This window comes from Pavona decussata, unplaced genomic scaffold, assembly GCF_977016875.1.
Source record: "Pavona decussata unplaced genomic scaffold, jaPavDecu1.1 SCAFFOLD_243, whole genome shotgun sequence".
NCBI classification, from domain to species: domain Eukaryota; kingdom Metazoa; phylum Cnidaria; class Anthozoa; order Scleractinia; family Agariciidae; genus Pavona; species Pavona decussata.
The window spans coordinates 976,579-997,442 of record NW_028145648.1 but is presented as its reverse complement, the minus strand read 5'-3'; the positions used below and the strand labels follow the sequence as shown (position 1 = coordinate 997,442).

Genomic DNA, 20,864 nt, shown 5'->3' with positions numbered 1-20,864 from the left:
CATAGACTGATTTAGTCGCCAAATTTTCGGTTAAACAAAACTAACCTAAAAAACACTCCGGTAAGCCTAAAGAGCACTCCGGTTGGCCTAAATAGCACTCAGGTTAGCTTAAATAGCTCCCCGGTTAGCTTAACGGTTAGCAGTTTATGTTGGGGTTGTTCATGCCTGGCATGTTGTGTTCATGCCTCACACGTCTGCCTCGCATGCCTCGCTGGCTCGCATATTGTATACACTCCTCACGGCCTGAGTGCAAAGAACGCGACCGAGAATTTAAAGAATTTTATAACGCTACGAAAACTTAACTCGTGCCAGCCGAGTACAAAAAACGAGACCGAGAACAATAACTCGGGGCCCATCGCGACCCCAAAAAGAAAAAAGAATTTGATAATGCTACCGAAACCTTAACCGCCTTACGGCCCGAGTAATTAGCGTACTAGTAATGAGCCAGTCAGTGCATGTACTTTAGTTGATGTATTTTAATACTGTATAGGGAGGTAATAATTATTCATCAAAATTTAAAAGCCTGCATTTGTTACGGAAAACATAATTGGCTAACGACATTCACAACATTTCCCACTCACTTCTACAAACTCTGATAGTTGTTGCTGTGGGTAATATCTTTTTTCTTTCTTATATGTGTGCCCTTCACTAATTGCGGGTTCAAGCTGTCTTGTTTTTGAAAATATCAGAAGATGTTGTTCTCAAAATTTTAAGGATCTACAAAACATTTATTTAAGCAATGAAAAAAATTAAGATGTCTTACAATCACATGCACTTTCAAAGAAGCATCTGTTATTAGTAGCAAATACATTTGCATGATTACCTTTGGTAAATTGGTCACTGTAAAGAGAAACAAAAGCTGGCATTACAAGTAATTAACCCTTGGTCAGATTCTAGGATTGGATATGTCTAGCATTCTAAATGTCCCCCATAGCACCACACTTTATCCATTGGAAATAATGGTTGGACTGAAGTGATGGACAAGTAGTTGAACTGTAGTGGTAGTTATGGAATATGGAGGTTCCTTGAAAATAACTACAGTTGAGCCTCCCTTAAGCAGACACCCTTGGGACCAGAAAAAGTGTCTGGTTTAGAGAGGTGTCCACATATGGGAGGTTAATAATGTAGTGTTTGTATGTGGCTGAGAACATGACCAGTGTCTGCTTACGAGAGGTGTCCGCCTACGGGAGGTGTCTGTTAGCAGAGGTTCGACTGTAATATCAAGACACTGGACAGGCTATGAATTAGCCTCTAAACAAATTAAAGAAAAGACAAGACTATAATAACAAGCTGTGTTGTTGAGAACCAACAGGAGAACAAATGATTTTTTCAATCACTGCTAAGAAATCAAGAGTCAAGCAAAGAACTTGAGATATGAGAGTCAATGACTGGGAAATATTTAACAACATTGTGTAACTTCTTTTACTGATATACACTTACAGATGTACATGATCAGTTGATTCACTTACAGACACTTTTCTGGATTATAAATGAACAAAACTAAATACAAACGTAATGTGGGATCCCCAGGGAAAAGTTTCAAAACTTACTTGGGCTCTGCCAATATAATTATTTATATACAAAGACAAAGGGCTGCACAATTCAAGGATCAAGAATTACAAAATCTGTAGCAAGTAGATGAGCTGTAAGTAATGAGGACTACTGGCAGCTCAGGCTTGGATCTTACCAGTCCAAGATTAATCATGTACAAACTAACAATAATTTCTTGATTCTTTCTCCAACTCATTTAAATCAAAAGCAAAAGACAAAGGAAATCATGCACCATGAGGTGTTTGGATTTCTGATGGAAAACGCCTCGTTTTTGCATCCTTGATTTCCCCTTGAAAAGCAGTTTGTTTTGAGAAGTTATATCTAACACTCGTCACAGTGTTTCATCACAATATCAAAAACCTCGAAGTTCGTCAAAAATACTCCGCTGTGCATCATATTTTATTTCTCAGTGTTTGATATGTGATGAAACACTGTGTCTTGTGTATGATGTATTACCTCAGTGCCACTGTCTTTGAAAAAAAAAATACTACTCCTGGTCTGCTGCTAAAAATAAACATGAACTTGAAGAACTTGACAAATGACAGAAGATGGATGCATCTCATTATAGAAACAAAATACTTCAACCACAAGCTAAATCCAGGTTTTCCACTGACATATTTTCATTGCTAATGCTCACCAGATCTCATGTCAAATTCAGTTTATGGTCAGAATTATCGCTTTCATAGTTTATTTTTCCTGATTGACTTCTCTCCATGGATATTGAAAAGCATCCGTAGGCTTTCTGTCCTTTCTTCTCCACAATTTCTTTTTCTCCCTTGTCCGTACATTTTCACACCATGAGCTCACAGCATATTTCTCTTTCCAGTCAATGACAAACTGAACAAAAAATTGTATATTTTTCAACATTAAAACATTGAAAAATTCTAATAGCACTAGAAATAGTGGAAATCTGAAGATGGTTCCCACCCTTTTTTATTGAAATAAATTCTACGGGGCTTCGAAACACATTGACTCCCCCCACCCCTCCCTGTTAATCCTCTTCTTAGTTTCTCCGCCATGGCATGTCCTACCTCATAACAAGGATTAGCAAAATTAATGTAAGAAACAAAAACAACCTGATGTAAATGTTTATGTTAAAAGTGCAGGGCATTTCCTGTTCCTTACATGTTTCCTAGAAACCTTTAAATGCTGAATCTGAGTTTGTAAATTGCGAATCAAAACAAAAGTATCTGTTCTACAAAAAGAACTGCACCGTTTTCTTATATGTGCAGTATTTTAGTGAAAAATAGCTATCTGGAGAAAGAAAGCACTGGAAGCCAATCAACCGTTCTATGTGTCTCAGTAGTATAAACAAAAGTCGTGCTTTTGCTTCCTCTGACCATAGGCTCTCCAAATGGTTTAAGCTTCTCTGACATATAGTTGACACAATTAACAGAAATGTACCGGTATTCATATCATAAGGTAAAACAAATAAACTGAGACATTCTTTATAGCTATCATAGTTGAACAAGCCACTCCAAAGCATAGCTGGCTGTTGCGATTACTCCCAGCTAGGAGCATTAGTGCAAGAGTGGTACTAAGAGAAGGTTGCATTTGCAGGTTACATGTATTTTAAAATTAATTACTTTTTATTAGATCTGAGCCTCCTACAGCAAACTGAGCTTACCTGAGGATCCCAGAGCTCGCTGGCCACACCAAGGTCTTTACAACATCTCATTAATGCATTGGATTTGGCAGATTCCATAGCTTTACCATAAACCATATTATTGGCTGAATAAAATGTATGTTCACCAACTGTCTGGGCAACAAATCTCCCCAAACAAAACAAGGCATACTCCCGCACAATCAACTGGCTGTTATCTCTATCACTCTGCAATCCACAATACGCCCAAATTAGTCTTGAGGAAATGTTTTACTGTCCTGCACCTCAGTGTTCGAGATAACAGAGAGGTATTAGGTCAAAGCCTGACAAAGCTGGCCACCTGACTAAGTTGACTTATCAAGATTGAAGACATCTCACATCTACTGAATCCCTCCTTAAAAATTTATTTGGAACACTGAACTACCTAGTGCCATGTAGTTCTTTCTGCCCCTAATAATTGATTATTGGGATTTATAAAATAGCCAGGGTCAAGCAAGCACTGTGATTGGTCAAACTGAGTTCTTTATAACTCCACAATGCACGAAGCATACGTATGGTGCGTGCATTATAATTGTACATATGCACAGAGCACACGTCAGATTTTTTGTCTGTGAAAAATCTGAGAAATTCAGAGACAGAATGCGCTGTCACTCCAGCGACTCGCAAAGAACAGTCTCTTGTACTGATGTTTCCAGACTTTTAATCAACTTCAACTTGTCTCTCAACACCTTAAAACTTAGGAGTTAACTTCTTGAAATTGCTTACGACGTGACGAAAAACTAAAACAGTTGACTTTTTACTTGATTGCGCTGTCGCGTGCCCTGTCGTGATTGTGTCGTGATCGGCAAGAGCGCGCGCTATTAAATTACGCGTTATCTTGTGTAAGGAGAAACTTGATGTTGATTGATTAAAATTTGCACTTGTCTGAGGAGTTGCGATTGTTTATATTTTATAAAAGAAATAAAAAACTTGTTCCTCGTGCATTATTGAGTTGTATAAGCACTTGGGAATTTTTAAGAACACTCGAGAAGTGCAGAGAGGCACGAGCCGTAGGCGAGTGCCTCTCTGCACTTCTCTCGTGTTCTTAAAAATTCCCGCGTGCTTATATAACTCAACAATGCACTCGGCGCGTTTTTTATTTCTTTAATAAATCTTTAATTCAATTTTACAGCATTTGAATATGACTTTCTAAAGATTTGCTTTGGCCTAATGTTTGCCTTCCTAGATGACATTACTTTCAAACTATAACCTTTTACCTGGTATCACTTTATCAGAATGAAATGCACATTCACAATGGCTTAGTAAGTCAAGGTGCAGCTTCAGTGATCATGGATGCCTCATAGCTATAATGTGTTCTCCACCAAAAGATAATTTTTCTCTAAGAACCTGCACTCCCAACTATAGACAGTACTGCTGGAAGAAGTGAAAACCAACTTGAACTAGAGAAAAACTCTCAAGTTGACAAACCAGACTTCCTGGTAAATATTTTGGTGACAACTTTTCATATAAAAATAATTTCAAGAAAAATGAAGTTGTGCTACATGTTCAGAAGAAGGGAGTTTGAACTTTTATAAATCATCATCATCATCATTATTATTATTATTAAAATAATTTTTGTCATGGTACATCAGTCCACTGCAGACTCACATTTGTATTTCAAGGATTTTGCAGGCATGAAATTTACCAACATTCCCTGTGTGCACCAAAAATACATGTACTTTTGTACAGTGAATTACAGGGTGGTGATAGAAGCTTCAAACAGAAGTAAAATTATGTTGTTAAAGAAAAATCCAAAGCAGAATGTATTGTACAAGTACAGTATTTGACCTGAAATTGAAGAGATTCTCCTCTTGGAACTAACGCCCAGCCTCCTGGTCCAAATGCCTGATTAAGGATTCTTCTGTACTTTATTTCAGGAAAATATATCAATCCTACATGTACACAGAAAATAAGATAACACATGAATTTAAACTACCCAATAATTTAATTAAGTAAACTAAAATAGAATTCACTCAACAGCTGCTGTACCATCTGGTTTGATTTCAACATCATTCTCATTAACTCGTGACATAAGAACTTTAGTTATTTCCTGACTGAAAGGCACTGTGGCTGCTCCAGAAAACTCTTCTGATAACCTACGAAAGGAAGAATGAATGTTCTGTAATGAAAACTGAGATCTGTTATATCTAAGCAGACTAGAAACCAACCATAAAATAAAGAAAGATGAAGAAATAAAGTTTGCAAATTCTGTGCTAGATTATCAAATGACTGAATGTACAAACCTTCATCTAAACTTTATTTTATTTTGTTCACATTAGACATAAACAAGCAAAAACAAACGATACAACCGAACAACGTTTCGGAGTCATCATGACGCCATTGTCAAGTTCAAAGTGATAGAAATAAATAAAGTCAATGTCAGAAATTGTCAGAAATAGTTCACCAAAAAAAAAATTAACATAATGTCTGAATATATAATGTCACGCAAATAGTTTAGCTTGAATTGAGTCTGATTGGACATTGAGAGATGATGTTAACTCTCTAATTAGCAACATTTTGTAAACTAAGCAGTCAAACTTATTCATGCACTTCTTAAGGACAGAAAAATATTTGTCAAGGTCTTTAGGGACATTACGATGTTTGTTAAGAAGATGCTTGCCAATGGAAGAAGATTGGTATTTATGCTCAACAAGGGTGTAAACGCCTAAGTGTAAACCCTACATAACTTGCATCGCACAAGTCAAATTGAAATTTATAAACAACACAATTCTGATTTACAATAGGCGGTTTTCTCTCTTGTATCTTTAGTTCTTGCTGGATTTTGTTACCAACAAAAATCGGTTGGATGAGTGTGTCAATCTTCTGGCTGAGATCTTTGAGCTGCTTGTGTATCAGGTCTGCCGAAGCCTGATCTTTGAAAGGCAGGACTATTCGCACAGTTGGACTGTCTCTTGGGGCAGGTATTGGTTGAGGGCCTTCAGCCTTAAAGGCTACAAAATACCTAATGGTGGTGTTGATAAGATGTTGTGGGTATTTCAACTGGGTGTACACAGCTTTCAAACGGTCACATTCTTCAGAGAAGTAAGACCAACACGATGATAACCGATACGCACGATCAAGCATGGTTCTCAAAAGCCCTTGTTTATAGCGCATATCGACATGACTTTGGTAGTGGAGCAAAAGACTTGTATTAGTAGGTTTTATGTAGACCTTGGTCTCAATTTGGGGAGCTCTGTTAAGGAGCTGCATTCCAAGAAAGGGTAGTAGACCATTAACCTCTGTTTCCATGATGAACTTCACAGATGTGTGGCAGTTGTTAAGAACCTGGAGAAAATTAGCCGCTGATGTTGTGTCCGGCATTATGGTCAAAGTATCATTGCATACCTCTTGTACGAATAAGAATATGGTGGATTGACTTCTCAAGCTTATTTATAAGACTATTCGGACAGTCCAACTGTGCGAATAGTCCTGCCTTTCAAAGATCAGGCTTCGGCAGACCTGGTACACAAACAGCTCAAAGATCTCAGCCAGAAGATTGACACACTCATCCAACCGATTTTTGTTGGTAACAAAATCCAGCAAGAGCTAAAGATTCCTATTGTAAATCAGAATTGTGTTGTTTATAAATTTCAATGTGACTTGTGCGATGCAAGTTATGTAGGGTTTACACTTAGGCATTTACACCAGTGCGTGGTCAAGAATAAATACCAATCGTCTTCTATTGGCAAGCATCTTCTTAACAAACACCGTAACGTCCCTAAAGACCTTGACAGATATTGTGCATGAATAAGTTCGATTGCTTAGTTTACGAAATGTTGCTAATTAGAGAGTTAACACCATCTCTCAATGTCCAATCGGACTCAATTCAAGCTAAACTATTTGCGTGACATCATATATTCAGACATTATGTTAATTTTTTTTTTTTTGGTGCACTATTTCTGACATTGACTTTATTTATTTCTATCACTTCAAACTTGACAATGGCGTCATGACGACTCCAAAACGTTGTTCGGTTTTATCGTTTGTTTTCACTTGTTTATGTATAACTAAACCGTTAACATTAGAGGAATATTTATAAATAACCTTGAGAAGTCAATCCACCATATTCTTTTTTAAAATAACTGTCCAAATTTCCGCGCGCTGATTGGCTCGTAGCTGTTGTCTATAAGAGTACAGACAATAAAAATGATGTCACATGTAACGCACGCGCTTTCTCAACGAAAAAAATAGCCAATTCTGCTCGTACTTTTTCTATGTTATTGTAAAAAACAAATTGATGGCAGTTTTCTATGGTCTATACTCTTATAGACCATGAAAGGACGCCATAAAAAAGTTCAAAACTTGGCAGTGAAACCACTCGCCTGCGGCTCGTGGTTCCACTTAAGGTCATTCCCCTAAAATAGAACCTACACTCAGATTTTTTCCAAACTTTGCCCATGTGTGGTTCACTATATGTAAACTGCAAAAATGAAATAAAAAGAGGGGGTCACTATGCTTGTTCTTTAGCAACGAAGCATTGAAATATGGTAATTTCTGCACGTTTGGACAAAATGGACTATAATAGAGCACTTGCCAAAAACAGGAATTATTTTCTGAAGAGAACAGTTAACGGCTCATTTCATAGAATTTTTTCCCTGTTCATAAATCATTTTCAATGTGAAATCTGTTTGAAAACTATTCCTAACCAGTACTACTGAGATATTCAACAAAAGAATATAATTCGTTACCTCTGAGGGTAGGCCAAAATGTCCATTGGCTAGATATTAGGCACAAAATTTGATATTTCTAACACTGGGATTTTCCTTAAATTTTCACGGTAGTTGGCAAACGATATTGTGGTTAGAAATCTGAAAAGAGAGAATAGGTTCACCGGGTTGGTTTTGCAGATATTTCACAAAGCAGTGGTAAATAGAGCTTCAAAACTGGTTTCTCCGCAAAGGGACTGGGGCGAGTCTTATGAAAACACCTTAATTTCCGCGCAAAATGCAAATTAAGAATTTTGTTGATAGATACAAGTCAGATTGAGTGATACTCAGTAGTTAGCTAGAAATGAGTGTAAATTTTTTATTTTGCCATTGTGCGCAGTAGAGCTGCGCACTGCAAAACAGGGGAATGACCTTAAGTTTTGAACATTTTTTGACGTCATTTTGTGGTCTATTTAACAATTAGACGGCGAGCCCGAGGTATCTATCCAACTATCAAAGGCGATAGAAACCGAGAGCGAGCCGTCTAATTGTTTTAGCATACCTCAGTGATCGATCTATCAAGCAAAAATCTTTTTATTTCATTAATTTTGATATATTTGTGCAATGATGCATGCTAAATCGCGCGTGCTCTGACAAACTGCCGTCTATCAATCAATAGAGGGCACCTGTGTAGCCAATCAGATTGCGCGTTACGCGATAGTCGGTCACTGAGGTATGCTAATTAACAATTATTCCACGAGCGCGCGTTGGATATGAGATGATAGATAGCCAACGAGGCGCGTAGCGCCGAGTTGGCTATAATCATCTCATATCCAACAAGCGCAAGTGGAATAATTGTTTTATTAAAAACAATCAAGAAATATTGCTAGATCTAACTGATTTCGCTGTGAGAGAAGAACCAGCAGACAATTTAATGGCGGCCATTTCTTGGCCATGGTATAATTGCTCATATACCATGGCCGCTCAGCCAATCAAATCCCTTGAATTGCATTATACAATGATCCAGTTTTTAATAAAAGAGTATAGACCATAGAAAACTGCCGTTGATTTGTTAAACAGTTCCCTAGATCTATGTAATATTTAACAATGGATTTGAGAGGATAGAAGGCCAGTGCGGTGCACAGCATTTGAGTATTGGATAGCGTTAAGCTTACATGTGGCCATCGTGACTGGTTAATTTAGCGTAAAGATAGACCTTCAAACTCCAGAGTCACTTGGTGAGTCCAGGGAGTCAAATCGAAGGAGTACTACCTCACCTATCAACTGAATTATTAGCTGGTGTAAATGTCATGTTTGCGTCTTCTCTTTCAGTGGATGTGTTTGTTCCATTTTCTTTCTGTTGCTCGCTTGATAACAATCTCTTTGAAACTCCTGCAAGCCGAGCGCCAGTCAAGTACATGAAAAAAGGTGACCTGCAAAGCGCCGCCATTTTGAAACTCAAGGGGAACTGGGAACAAGATCATCTGTTGTGCTAGTGATGTGCAGTGGCTTATGGGTAACATGAAGTTCTTCCCAACTGAAGGAGGAGGGAACGTTTTATATATTTCGGTTCGTAGATTGCCGTACATTCTTGCACTAACAATATGTGTCTAACAGCGGTAGAAGGCTTTTTATAGGTTTTATTTTATCCTTTGTCCGCGTTAAGTTGATACTTAGCTCATGTTGTTGCAGATCCTCGTACACACAGTGGTTGCATCTACCGTTTGGTTTCGTACACGTACACAAGGTGGGTCATACACATAAGGCTTTAATGAAATCAAAATAGAATATAACAGATATAAACTTAGTATATCTTATATCTGACATCAACTGGTTGTGCGGACACGTCAGCAATGCATAACTTACGCTTGGTACCTTTGATTTACAGTGTAAAGGTAATCTAGTACCCAGATCTTCTCACTCTTTTGGAGAAAACACGTTGTAAAATTTGTTTTCATGACATCATGATGCTTCAGGAATGTGGCACATTAGGGCCATTTATACAGGAGAAAATAAGACGCGTCGTATTTAAGACGCGTCTTAAATAAGACGCGAACTGTACCGTTTATACGATCGCGTCCTGCGTAAGACATGAAAATCACGTATAAACAACCCGCGTCTTATTTTTGATACAGCCTCGTTTACATGCGACGTTACCATTAGCAACCATGCTAATTAGAAGTGATTTGCAACAACTTTTCATCTGTACCAATTGCGAAAGGATAAACGTTGAATGTAAACAAGAGTGACAACAGAAGTAACTTACACCGGCGCCTGTAACACAATTGTCCAGCTCTTTGGCAATTGCCCTCTCTTTGCAAATAAGCAGAAACTCCTTCTCTTCCGTGGTAGTCCACGTATTTCTTTTTTGCTGCCGGTGTTGCTGGTGTTTTTGAACACTGCAAAGCGGACTGTGAACACTGCGAAGCCATTTTGCAGAGCTGAGAGCGGTCAGTGACGTGTGTCATGACACGTCACTCGCTCTTACGCATGCTCATTTGTAGTTCACGTCTTATTTAAGACGCGTGTACCATTTATACGAGGAAGTTCACGTCTTATTTAAGACGCGACCAAGACAAGAACAGCTCAAGCTCCTGTTCCAGAGTTAGACACGTCTTATTTTAGTCGCGTCTAAAATAAGACACGAACGCTTATTTTGTGCCATTTATACGATCAGCTCGCGTCTTATTTGAGACGCGTCTTGGATAAGACGCGTCTTATTTTCTCCCGTATAAATGGCCCTATTGTATGACTGCTCATGTGCAACATTTCCAGTAAAAAGGACTGCTTACATAGTCACTTTGTCACTAGACAATGGAAATTCCTGGTCTGCATGAAATGATAAGTAAAGATGATTTTAAAAATGTACTTGAATGTTCTTACCAGCTGTTATCTTCGATTTCAGACATTTTTCTCTGTTAACAGCTTTGTGAAAACAAGGCCAAACTACATGCATTAAATTATTGGTGGTCACTTAATAGGGGTACCAACAATAGGAGAACCCTTATCAGGACGGTCAAAAGGCAGTAGCCGCTCAATAGGGGTGGCTGTTTAACAGCATTAAAGTGACAACAGTCCTGGGACTTGGATAACTGGCCCCTTAATAGGGGTTGGAACTGTATTTGAAAATTGCTGTTCACAAAAACAGCGGAAAATTTGTACCAATATGTGTGAGTCAAGTGCTAGCAGATTGCTGTATTGGGTTTGCAGGGTGCAGATGTAGTTCATTTTGGTTAAAATATCCCACTGTTAATATCAGCATAACCATGAGGGGTGCAAGTAGTAAACTGTAGACCTCACCAGGTAGTGAGACAATTAAATTTGTGCAAGCCTAAGGTTTTGCTTTGCCACCATTTCTCAACTAGGCAAGACGTAAAATCTACAGTCATGTCCAATACTCTCAACTAGATTCCAGTGGCAACTTCCTCATAGGTAGTTTACCACGCTCTGCATTTGCTATGTGTGTTTGCCTTTAGAGAGTTCTGATTGGTTTGTTGGATTGATGGCATCTGTTCCCTGATTGGCCAGAGTAATATCGCTTTTATGAGACTTATATTTTTACTTCTATTTTGCATTTCTTATAGTTTAAGTTCAATTGATCACAAGTCAGAATGAGTGGACCTCCACCCCCTGGCTATTACCCACCCCCTGGACAACACCCTCCCCCACCCCATGGACATCCTGGACAGCACCCTCCCCCACCCCCTGGACAACACTATCCCCAGGTGAGTGCCTCCATGTTAGCTTTTTGAAGACTAAGTTTAAAGATATAAGTGCCAGGTGTCACAAGGTATTCAGTACACACACTTGATTTGGATAATCATAACTTGTACATATAATGTGCAAAAAATAATTATTGTTATTTTTTAAATACTCGAGGTTGTAACGTAAAGAAAAATTCAAAGCGTTATAATCACGGGAAATCTTTTATGGGAACTCTGAAATCTCACTGGCAGTGTTTAAAACTGACATGACATGCAAATTACAAAACTGTGTTCAAATTTCAAAAATGCTGGTCATGCATGATTGACTGTAAGTGAATACATTTTGCTAAAAGTGCCATTTCCCCACTTTTTCTTGCCTCAAAATAAATTTCTTTTGTGTTAACTAGCATCAACATCAGAGCCTTGCTCTATCAACTGAGCTACATCATATATATTTGAAGTAATATATTAAAAACAATGGCAAGTGTTTCACCAGGGGTTCCAAACACTCAGAAACAAATGAAATATTTGGAACTCCTGATGAAGCACAAAACCTGAGTTTTGACATGATTTCTCAAAATGCAGTTCCAACAAATCTTTGTTTTTTACACGAAAATATAAAAAGCCAGTACTGACCCAAGCCAATTATCATTGGAGCAAATTCCACAGTGCCACACAGTACTTTATTACAGGGAGTGGCAAATAAATCTCACGAATCACATTCAAATGACTGCTTCGTACCAGTCTTTGCTTGAAGCTGAACCATTTTAACATTTCTGAATTAAGAGTAACCATGGAAAAGGAGAATGCCATTGAAAGTGACGGTGGTAAACTCAACTGCAATTAGCATAATTCAACCCGATTAAATAGTTGGAGATGGCAAGTTTGAAGTAGCAACAATTGAATGAGAGCCTGGAGTTTTTGTTGTTCATTTTACTTTTTAAAACATCAATGAGCATTCTTTTAAGGACTTTTTTAGGATGCTGGCACTCAAAATGGAGCAGATACATGTACATTAAATATATTTGAACATATGCATAAACAATCATACCTTTGTTCTACTGAATTACTGCTCATTAAAATGCAAGTGTTTGATCTCAGATGAAAACCCATTCACCTGATCCAAATGGGTGTTATTTATTGGCTTTTCTCATTATGAATTAGTAATGATTTGAGAACTGCAAATGAAAGATTTGATTGATGAAAGACCACTTCATTTATATTTCAACTTGGTTTATTCATGTTCAACAGGTACAAAATTACCAGCTCACAGTTGGTGTAGCACTGCACTGGTGTCTCAGGGGGAGTCTTTTTTGGTCCCTTTGCACCTGACATTTTTCAGGCTTCCTTTTTACAGTTGATTAAGTTCTGTTTATAGTGTAATGATCGGTGTTATTTGTTAATGTAGCATATAAGCTGATTGCATGTGTAGTAGGACAAACAAACAATTTATAAATACATGGAAATGTAACAGCAAAGTCATTTTCCTTTCCAGGATTTCAACTTTTTGGAAACTGAATACACTTACCGTATTTTCTCGATTAAACACCGGACCCCAATTAAACGCCAGCCTCATTTAAATGCTGGGTCAAAACTGGTAATTTTTAAATAAACGCCGGGGGTGTTTGTTCGAAGTACCGGCGTTTATTTGCGTCGAGCCAACAAGTAGAGATATTCAGTAGAAAAGCACTGCTATGATGCGTACTGTACGGTATACTGCTTTTGTTTCTTAAATAAATGCTTAACGAACAAGTGTGGCGTAACATTGACTGTGATGTATGCTGTACGACAAAACAAACTTGAAAATATAAAACAATGTTCTCGTTCCTGTTGTTATGACTGAGGCACTCTCAGGTCAGTCAGGTCGGGTCCAAGGGAGAAATCGTCCCGCCTTGACAAACTGTGCAAGGGGTCTCAAAGAATGTAAAATAATAAATCAACCTAAAAATTGATGAAAATTTTACTTCATTAATAAACGCCGGCTTCAAATAAACGCGGGGTCCCTGAGGCCAAGTTTTAAAAAAAAACGCCGGGGGGTGTAATCGAGAAAATACGGTACCCCTGCATATGTCATAAAGTAGCTTAAAAATGGTTTGAAATAACCAGTAATTCTGTTGTTTTTATTTGATTCCAGGGTGCTGTGCCACCGCCTTATGGTCCACCTGGAGCAGGCTATTATCCAAGCCCCCCTCCCCACTACACAGGGCAACCCACCCCTGCACAGGCCGCTTACCCGGTTAGTATGGAATTAGTTAGCATCTTTTGAAAGATTTAATTAAAGAGAATCTGACATATGCTTACTGCTGCTTGTGCTGAAGGCTTATGGTAGTTTGTATATTTGTCTTTCAGCCGGCTTATGTTCCTCCACCCACTGGATTCTACCCTGGTCCACCCACAGGAGCCTTCCCTCCACCTACTGGAGTACCCTCAGGACCATTCCCAGGAGCACCTCCACCACATACAGGTCATTATCCTGCAGGGTACCACCCCCCAGGTGGTCCTGGACCTTTCCCACCCCACCAAGGACCACACCCTGGACCTTTCCCACCTCACCCTTCAGGACACAAACATGTGGTAAGTGTTATATCAACAACTATAACTTGCTGTTTTATAAATCCTTCTTTATTCAATACCTTAAGAGACATTTTCAGCTAGTTTTAATAACAATTTGACCAGAAAAGTACTTTTGCATCAACGGTAACATAAGACTGAGTTTTCAAAAGTTTCCAGTTGCAAAAACAGGCAAAAGGTTTGCATCCACATGGTAATTAATATCTCCAGATCATTTTAAATTACATGACTTTGTCCACACAAAGATGACTCAAGTATGATACAAACCTTGAACCTTTACACCGTGAATGATGATGTGTAAAGTGATGTACCTTACAAATACTGTAATTTTTAATTATCAAAGAATACCAAGAACTGAGAGTTAGATTTAATAATACACTTAATCATTGCACCAATACATCTATGTTATTGTGTACTGCCTTACAATCCTTTGTCGTGATTTAAATCACTTTAATCAGACGTTGGTTTAGTGAGCTGAAGGGGACAAGTTGAGTTGAGTTTTTTGGGTAACTGTCCTTTATGTTCTCTGACTGGGATTTCCTGTTACTCATCTCTTGTTCTCAGAGAACAGATTGATATTATACCCGGGCTTTGTAATTGCCTTGAAAAGTAACATCCATATTGACTAATTCTGTTTATTTGTGCAGTAACAGCAGCTGCATGTATTACATTCTTTATTTTTCAATTTTCTCATAGGATGTGGAAAGTGATGATAGCGATCCCCATGAATACCGTGAGTTGTTCTACTAAACTGCTGTAAAATCATGTAGGAAATTTGTCGTGTCTTGCAAAATAACATCCCACAGTTTTGGTAGTCTAAATAAAACACTACAGTTAACTAGCCGTTGTTATAAATGTAATTTTGTGTCATTGTTGTGAGAGCTAACACATCTAACACTTAAGTTTTCTTCTTTCAGGCCAAGACATTCCTTAATGATAATATTGTAAATTTCCTCCTCTCTCTCTTCTCAATACATGATATTTTGCCCCCCGAAAATAAGCTTAAAAATTGTCACACCTTCATATTGAACAAAACAGAGAAAGCTCCGCGTTTCATTCAGGGAAATGGAAAAGTCTGTGCATATTTTACCTTGTTTAGAGTGCATCTATGGCATTTTGGGGGGTTTTGTCATGGAACCATCAAACAGAAAGGTGAAAACAACCACCGTATTGTCTTCTTTCTTTTTTTTATGACTTTTTAATTTTTGACTTGCTAGCACTGTATTCCAGAGAAGACAAACATCCGCTGACTGTGAAGTTCACCAACAAAACAGGAAAGAAAGTACAGGTGTTCTGGATCAACAAGAAAGGAAGACGAAAGAGAATGTGCAAGATAAAGGAGGGCCATTCCAAGAGCATAGATACTTACGAGACTCATGTCTTCATGGCCATAAACAGGAAACTAAGTCGTGAGCCACTGTTGATAAATGGCACTCCAGTGTTCCATGCATTTGCACATAAGCAAGGTGACAAACACGTGGAGGTTGAAATAAGGAAACCAACAGGTATTATTTGTATATCTGCAATGCTGTCTGAACTCATAGTGTTTTATGACTTGATTATTAAGCGATCATGCATAAAGGAAATCAGTCTTAACAAATGTAACACACATTTGCTTTTGAGCTCTCCTCAGAAGATTGTGGTCAGTTACTGCAGATTTACGCTTAGCAAGCGTATCTGCGGATTTTCCGGCGCTGAAACAGTTTTAGCATGAAAGAAGAGCAAGCCTAAAACAGCTTTCTAAAACGTTTGGTGCCAGGCTGCGACAAAAGATGTGTTCATTTTGGAATTGAAATTAAAGTAAGTGGTTGGAATGGTTTTGTTGTCCTGGCATGTTAGACCTGAGCTGTGATATTTTCATTTAATAGCTAGTTCCGTGGACAAACTGAAATCAGAAGCTCATGTGACTGTTCCAGTGGAAGTGAAGTTTGTTAACCGTACAAGGCGCGAGGTTCAGCTGGAGTGGATCACTCCTCAGGGCCGCCGTGAGAAAAAGAAGGTCCTTCCCAAAGGGCGCTGTTGGAGAACCACCTCGTGGGAAGGCCATTACTGGGTGTGCTGTGACCCTAAACATGACCAGCATTTGTTTGCATTGAATTACGGTCTGCATTACAGAGCGCATAAGACAAGGAGATTAAGGGAGAGAGTTGTGATTACTGCAGGTAAGACTCTGTACATTGCCAGGGATCATATTATGTGTTACACCAAAGGCACGAATCCCGATAATAAATTTTCAATCCCCTTTCCAACAACTTTAGGCACAAAAGTTATTCTGATACTACCCGCTATGCTTGAACAACGTTGATTAAAGGTCTGTGACTGGCATAACTGCAACAACAAAAGCTGCATTTTTTCAATTATCGTATCCAGTGTCGTATTACTGTGCTGAAAAATAACTCGTTCACTGACCAAGTAATGAATGTGCCTTAGTCGGCTTGTTCCCAAGTTGAATTCATCCCCGAACATCAAACATTCACGTTTTTTAATTAGAAGACGGCGAATGTCCTATTCAAACTAAGATCGAGTCTCGCATCGATAACGTAATGTGAACATTGCGTTAGTAAATTGGAAAATTTAGCCCAAAATTTTCAATAAACCTGTGTTAAAATTAATCGGACGTTTTGAAGTATTCTGCAAAAAAAGGAACGCCCGAGACAAACGAAAAAGGCGCAGAAACTTGCGCGGACTTGCCATGTCACAATACACTACTGATCAGGCAAGAGTAACAGATCCGCTGCTGAACTTTTGTTTATATTAAAGCACTGAACGTGTGGGTACTTTTATGGAATAAAGAGGTCAGTGTTCATATTATACTAAATATTTGGCGACAAGTGACCAAAACGAGTGATTAACCTTTAATTATAAATTGCTTGCAGACATGAAAATCTCTGGAAGTAGCAGCAGTAGTAGCAGTAGCAGCAGTGACTAAACAGAGGGCAAGGCAGCCACGTGTTAGAATAGGTTGAATATTACTAAGCAAATCACAAACATTTCTACTCACAAAGTTAAGTAGAAACAACACAGAATTGCTTCCAATAATTTATCTCAAACATTGAATCAAATTACAATAATAACTTTTAATCTAATATTGTTAAAAATAGACTGAGAAAGATGTGGTATGACATTGCAAATTGGTAAGTCTCACAGACAAGGGATCCTCTTAAAATGATACCATGCGAAAAATATAAAGTATTAAAATAGTAAGCATGGTACAGAATTTCAATGTTTTTGGTGTCATTCAAGTCAAGATTAACAAATGTAGCCTGACTTAATCCGCGCCCCCCAGAAAACAATTGTTAACGCTGGGTTTATAAAAATTATCAATATATCTGTTTAAAACTTTGTAATGTAGGGAAAAAAAAAACACTAAAGGCGATGGCGATACCCAGTCCGATCTTTGCACAGCTGATGCCTTTACCCATGGCAAGTTAGTATTTGAAGTTAAACTTGAATTGCTCACGGGATATTACATTAGTGTCAACATAAAAATCTGAAAGAAATAAAGATTTGATGCATCTTAGATAAAGACTGCCTTTTCTGTCTTTTTACTGAATATTCTTCCTCAATCGGCTGAAATTCATACAGTCCACCACAAGCTTGGTGTGCCATTGCGTTCAACTCGTGGGCACCCCGCCTAACAACCTCGCTAGAGGAATTTTTGGCAATTTATTACATGTAAATGGTGTCATTTCATGGCCCTACATTTTCGCGCATTTGTGCAATTAGTTGTAACTTACTTTGCTTCCTTTGTTGACGACGTCAAGCGACTTGAAAATAATGGCCGTGGTAAACGTCTCGTCAGTGTAGTATGGCAGGTAGTAAGGTTGCTGGCTCTCCAGTGGCAGGCCCTTATGAGCGCACCAGTAATCCTACCTGAAACAGGTCTTTACTGTAGTCAAATTGTCGGTACCAATATGAAAACAGCACCAAGATGAAGTCCGTTCGAATGTCGATGTCTTGTATTCGACACCTGGACTGACTTGATGTCCCATGATCAAACAGCTGTCGGTAAAGGCGGTGTTTTTTATTGCAATTTCTGAAGCAAGCTGATTTTGCGGTGATGTGTGTTATTTGCATAACTGTCTTTGGTGATGCGTGTTGTTATCACGACTGCTGAAAAACTACGATGATACGTGTCACACCGTGCAACTTAGTCTCGCGTCAGTTGTGGAAACTACTTCGCGGTGATGTGGCACAAATTGTAGGACGGGGAACAACTTTTCACTATGTAACGTTTCCAAATTTGTTGTAGCATTGCCGAAATCGTTGCGACAAGTCGAATGGACTTCTTTTCGGGGGGATGGCACCATCCATACAACGGAATTTTTTTCTGTCGTGTCTCGTGGTAGCGAAGGTCGCTTGAAGCCGGTGCGAGAGAGACCGATACCTTAGTGTAGTTAGTCGACGAAGGTCAAACTTTCGATGTTCATTTAAAGACGGACGCAAGCTTCTCGCAACTTAGGCCTTCTCGAGTTCTGCTAGCTTTCAGGGTCATGTGGGGGCAGACACCGTTGTAACGTTTTTCCTGGGGGGAGAGGTTAGGGCTATCACACATGCGCGTGTTTAAAGCAGTCCCGAAATCCTTTGACTTAGTTGAGTCTTTGCAGAAATTACTGGTTCTTGACGTTGTGTTTCATGAAGTTTGTGAATGCTTATTGAGTTGTTGAGCTCTTTCATCATGAAACCTTGTCGAATTCCGTTATACTTACGTAATAATTCATTTTTGTTCCTGAAATGGCGTCAATTCTTTCTTTTCAGTGTTGGTTGGAGGCGTTCGGAATGGAGTCGTTATTGCTTTAATATGTGCTTGAGCTGTTAGCTTGTCCATTACAAGATAGTCTTATGCGCAGCACAAAAATAAGTTTCTTTCCAAAAAGGACTGTACGTGACTTTAATTTTAAAACAATGCGCAACTCCTATTAAAATGACATGATTTTATACTAACTGGTCTGTTATGTGGTAGCATAAAAAAACCGTTCGATAAACATTGTGGTTTTTCAATGTGTAAAATATTTACATTTTTCGCTTGCAAAACTTGGGTCAGTCGTTTCACTAGGATTAGTGGGTTTGTTCTACTGCGTCGGCGGGGGAGTGGAAATGAATAATATAAGGTAATTTGGCTACTTCCCGAACCGTCAGCTCTCCAGGCCAAATGACCTTGAGTTATTAAATCAGTTGGGAAAACCAAAGTATTCGTTTCACTAGGTTTTTTGGCAACTAAAGATAATCAGACAGCTTAGTTCTTCATCAGTCAAACTCTGAATAAGTTGGAGGAAATACGGTGTTATGTTTTAAGCCTGGTGAATAAATGATGACGGTTTTTTTTTTTTTTCTTCTTTTCAGTCAGTAATACAGGCATACTCGGAAAAAGAAAATCCGATTTCTCCCAGCATCCGAACTGGTAATCGGGATGTCATAGGTTCTACTCCTGTTGGTTTTCTTTTTCCGAGTATGCCTTGTCACCGGCTGACTGATTAAAATACCTCTATCTTCCACAAATATTTTCCAATAAAGTGTGTTAGTATCATAATTGAGTATAACTATGAGAAAAATTAAGTGTCAAAAAGTCTCCAACATTCTTCAGCGTGCTCTGTCCTTCCAGGTCCTTCTATCGTCTGCTGCTAATGCTACCTCCGCCTTTTACTCTGGGGCGGTTTCAACAAGGACCCGCACTATAAAAGGGATAGTTCCTCCCACCTTTGTCACACAGTCACCGCTTCAACGACGGACATAGTGAACAAGTCAAGTAGCAAGTAAATCGGTTGTGGAATCGGTATTTCAAGAAATAAAGCCAAACGTGTATTGAAAAAATAACCTAAGCTGTTAAAAGAATATTTTGGACAAACTATATATCGCAACTGAGCCGCAAAAACAAATTGGCAAACCTCTAGCTTTATTCTCGAGGCCAATACGCATATGAATTTCAAATTTATTCTGTCAATAATCTATTCTATCTTGCCGCACGGACCCTGCGATGTTCACAGCTCAGTGGCCAAGGTTCCTTTTATAATGCGGGTCCGTGTTTAACCCGAAATTTAACAGAAATTTTCCAGAACAATTGGACGATCTTTGGAGGTACTCCACTTTTTGGTTGGAACGGAAATTACCATTCCATTTGCAGAATTTCCACTTCCACTTTGTTGTCTTCTTGTGCCATCGTTATCAGTATCATCAACTATCAAGTAGGTGGTCAAACGCAAAGACACCATGAGCCTCTAGTCTTCTTCGCAGCCGTCGTTTGGGGTCGTCACACAATGGGTGAGGGTCCAAGTCTTTAAACATATTCATGTACTTAACTATAAAAACTGGAATGGTTAAAACGTTCCAAGACACTTCACGTCCTATATCGGCGCAGCCGAGTGTTTTTTAAGGACTTCGAGTTGTTTGGATATCTGATGAAACACACTTTCGAGTGTTTGATATGGCTTCTCAAATAATCAATAATTCTTGGATAAATTCAAGGCTAAAGTTGGCATAATTTTAGGAACACATATCCAAACCACGGTGACGGTAGTTATTTTCTTTGTTTTCTCTTGATGAATTGTTAATGAGTTTGAGAAGATCTTGTATTCCCCGCTAGTTTTTAGGGACAAAATGCTACTCCATTTCAAAACCCATGAAAAATTTCGCGCGTTTTCTAAACAGATGTGGAAAACAAATTATCAATCAGAGCGTGTGATTTCGGTTCCTTTGTGGAAAAGGATGGAGAAGACCGGCCTTTCTTACTTTTTCTTTATTGGACATTCCGTT

General features: G+C 38.6%; 2 protein-coding genes and 1 pseudogene across 2 annotated transcripts; 1 reads left to right on the top strand and 2 right to left on the bottom strand.

Moving 5' to 3' along the window:
- Window positions 1-1,381: 1,381 nt before the first annotated feature.
- Window positions 1,382-9,322, bottom strand: LOC146457465 (mitochondrial genome maintenance protein mgm101 homolog). Its single transcript, XM_085091945.1, has 5 exons — window positions 9,117-9,322; window positions 5,183-5,289; window positions 4,982-5,085; window positions 3,179-3,382; window positions 1,382-2,388 (listed from the first exon to the last, which is right to left on the bottom strand). The coding sequence occupies exons 1-5, from the start codon at window positions 9,287-9,289 to the stop codon at window positions 2,239-2,241; spliced, it is 738 nt and encodes a 245-aa protein (XP_084948071.1). The 5' UTR covers window positions 9,290-9,322; the 3' UTR covers window positions 1,382-2,238.
- On the bottom strand, window positions 5,296-6,514 carry LOC146457466 (uncharacterized; annotated as a pseudogene).
- A 48-nt stretch (window positions 9,323-9,370) lies between the features above and the next one.
- On the top strand, window positions 9,371-17,640 carry LOC146457464 (uncharacterized). Its single transcript, XM_085091943.1, has 9 exons — window positions 9,371-9,408; window positions 9,532-9,586; window positions 11,424-11,564; window positions 13,678-13,779; window positions 13,893-14,117; window positions 14,811-14,847; window positions 15,332-15,619; window positions 15,983-16,276; window positions 16,991-17,640. Exons 3-9 carry the CDS (start codon window positions 11,451-11,453, stop codon window positions 17,041-17,043), a joined length of 1,113 nt encoding a protein of 370 aa, XP_084948069.1. The 5' UTR covers window positions 9,371-9,408; window positions 9,532-9,586; window positions 11,424-11,450; the 3' UTR covers window positions 17,044-17,640.
- The last annotated feature ends 3,224 nt before the right edge of the window (window positions 17,641-20,864 follow it).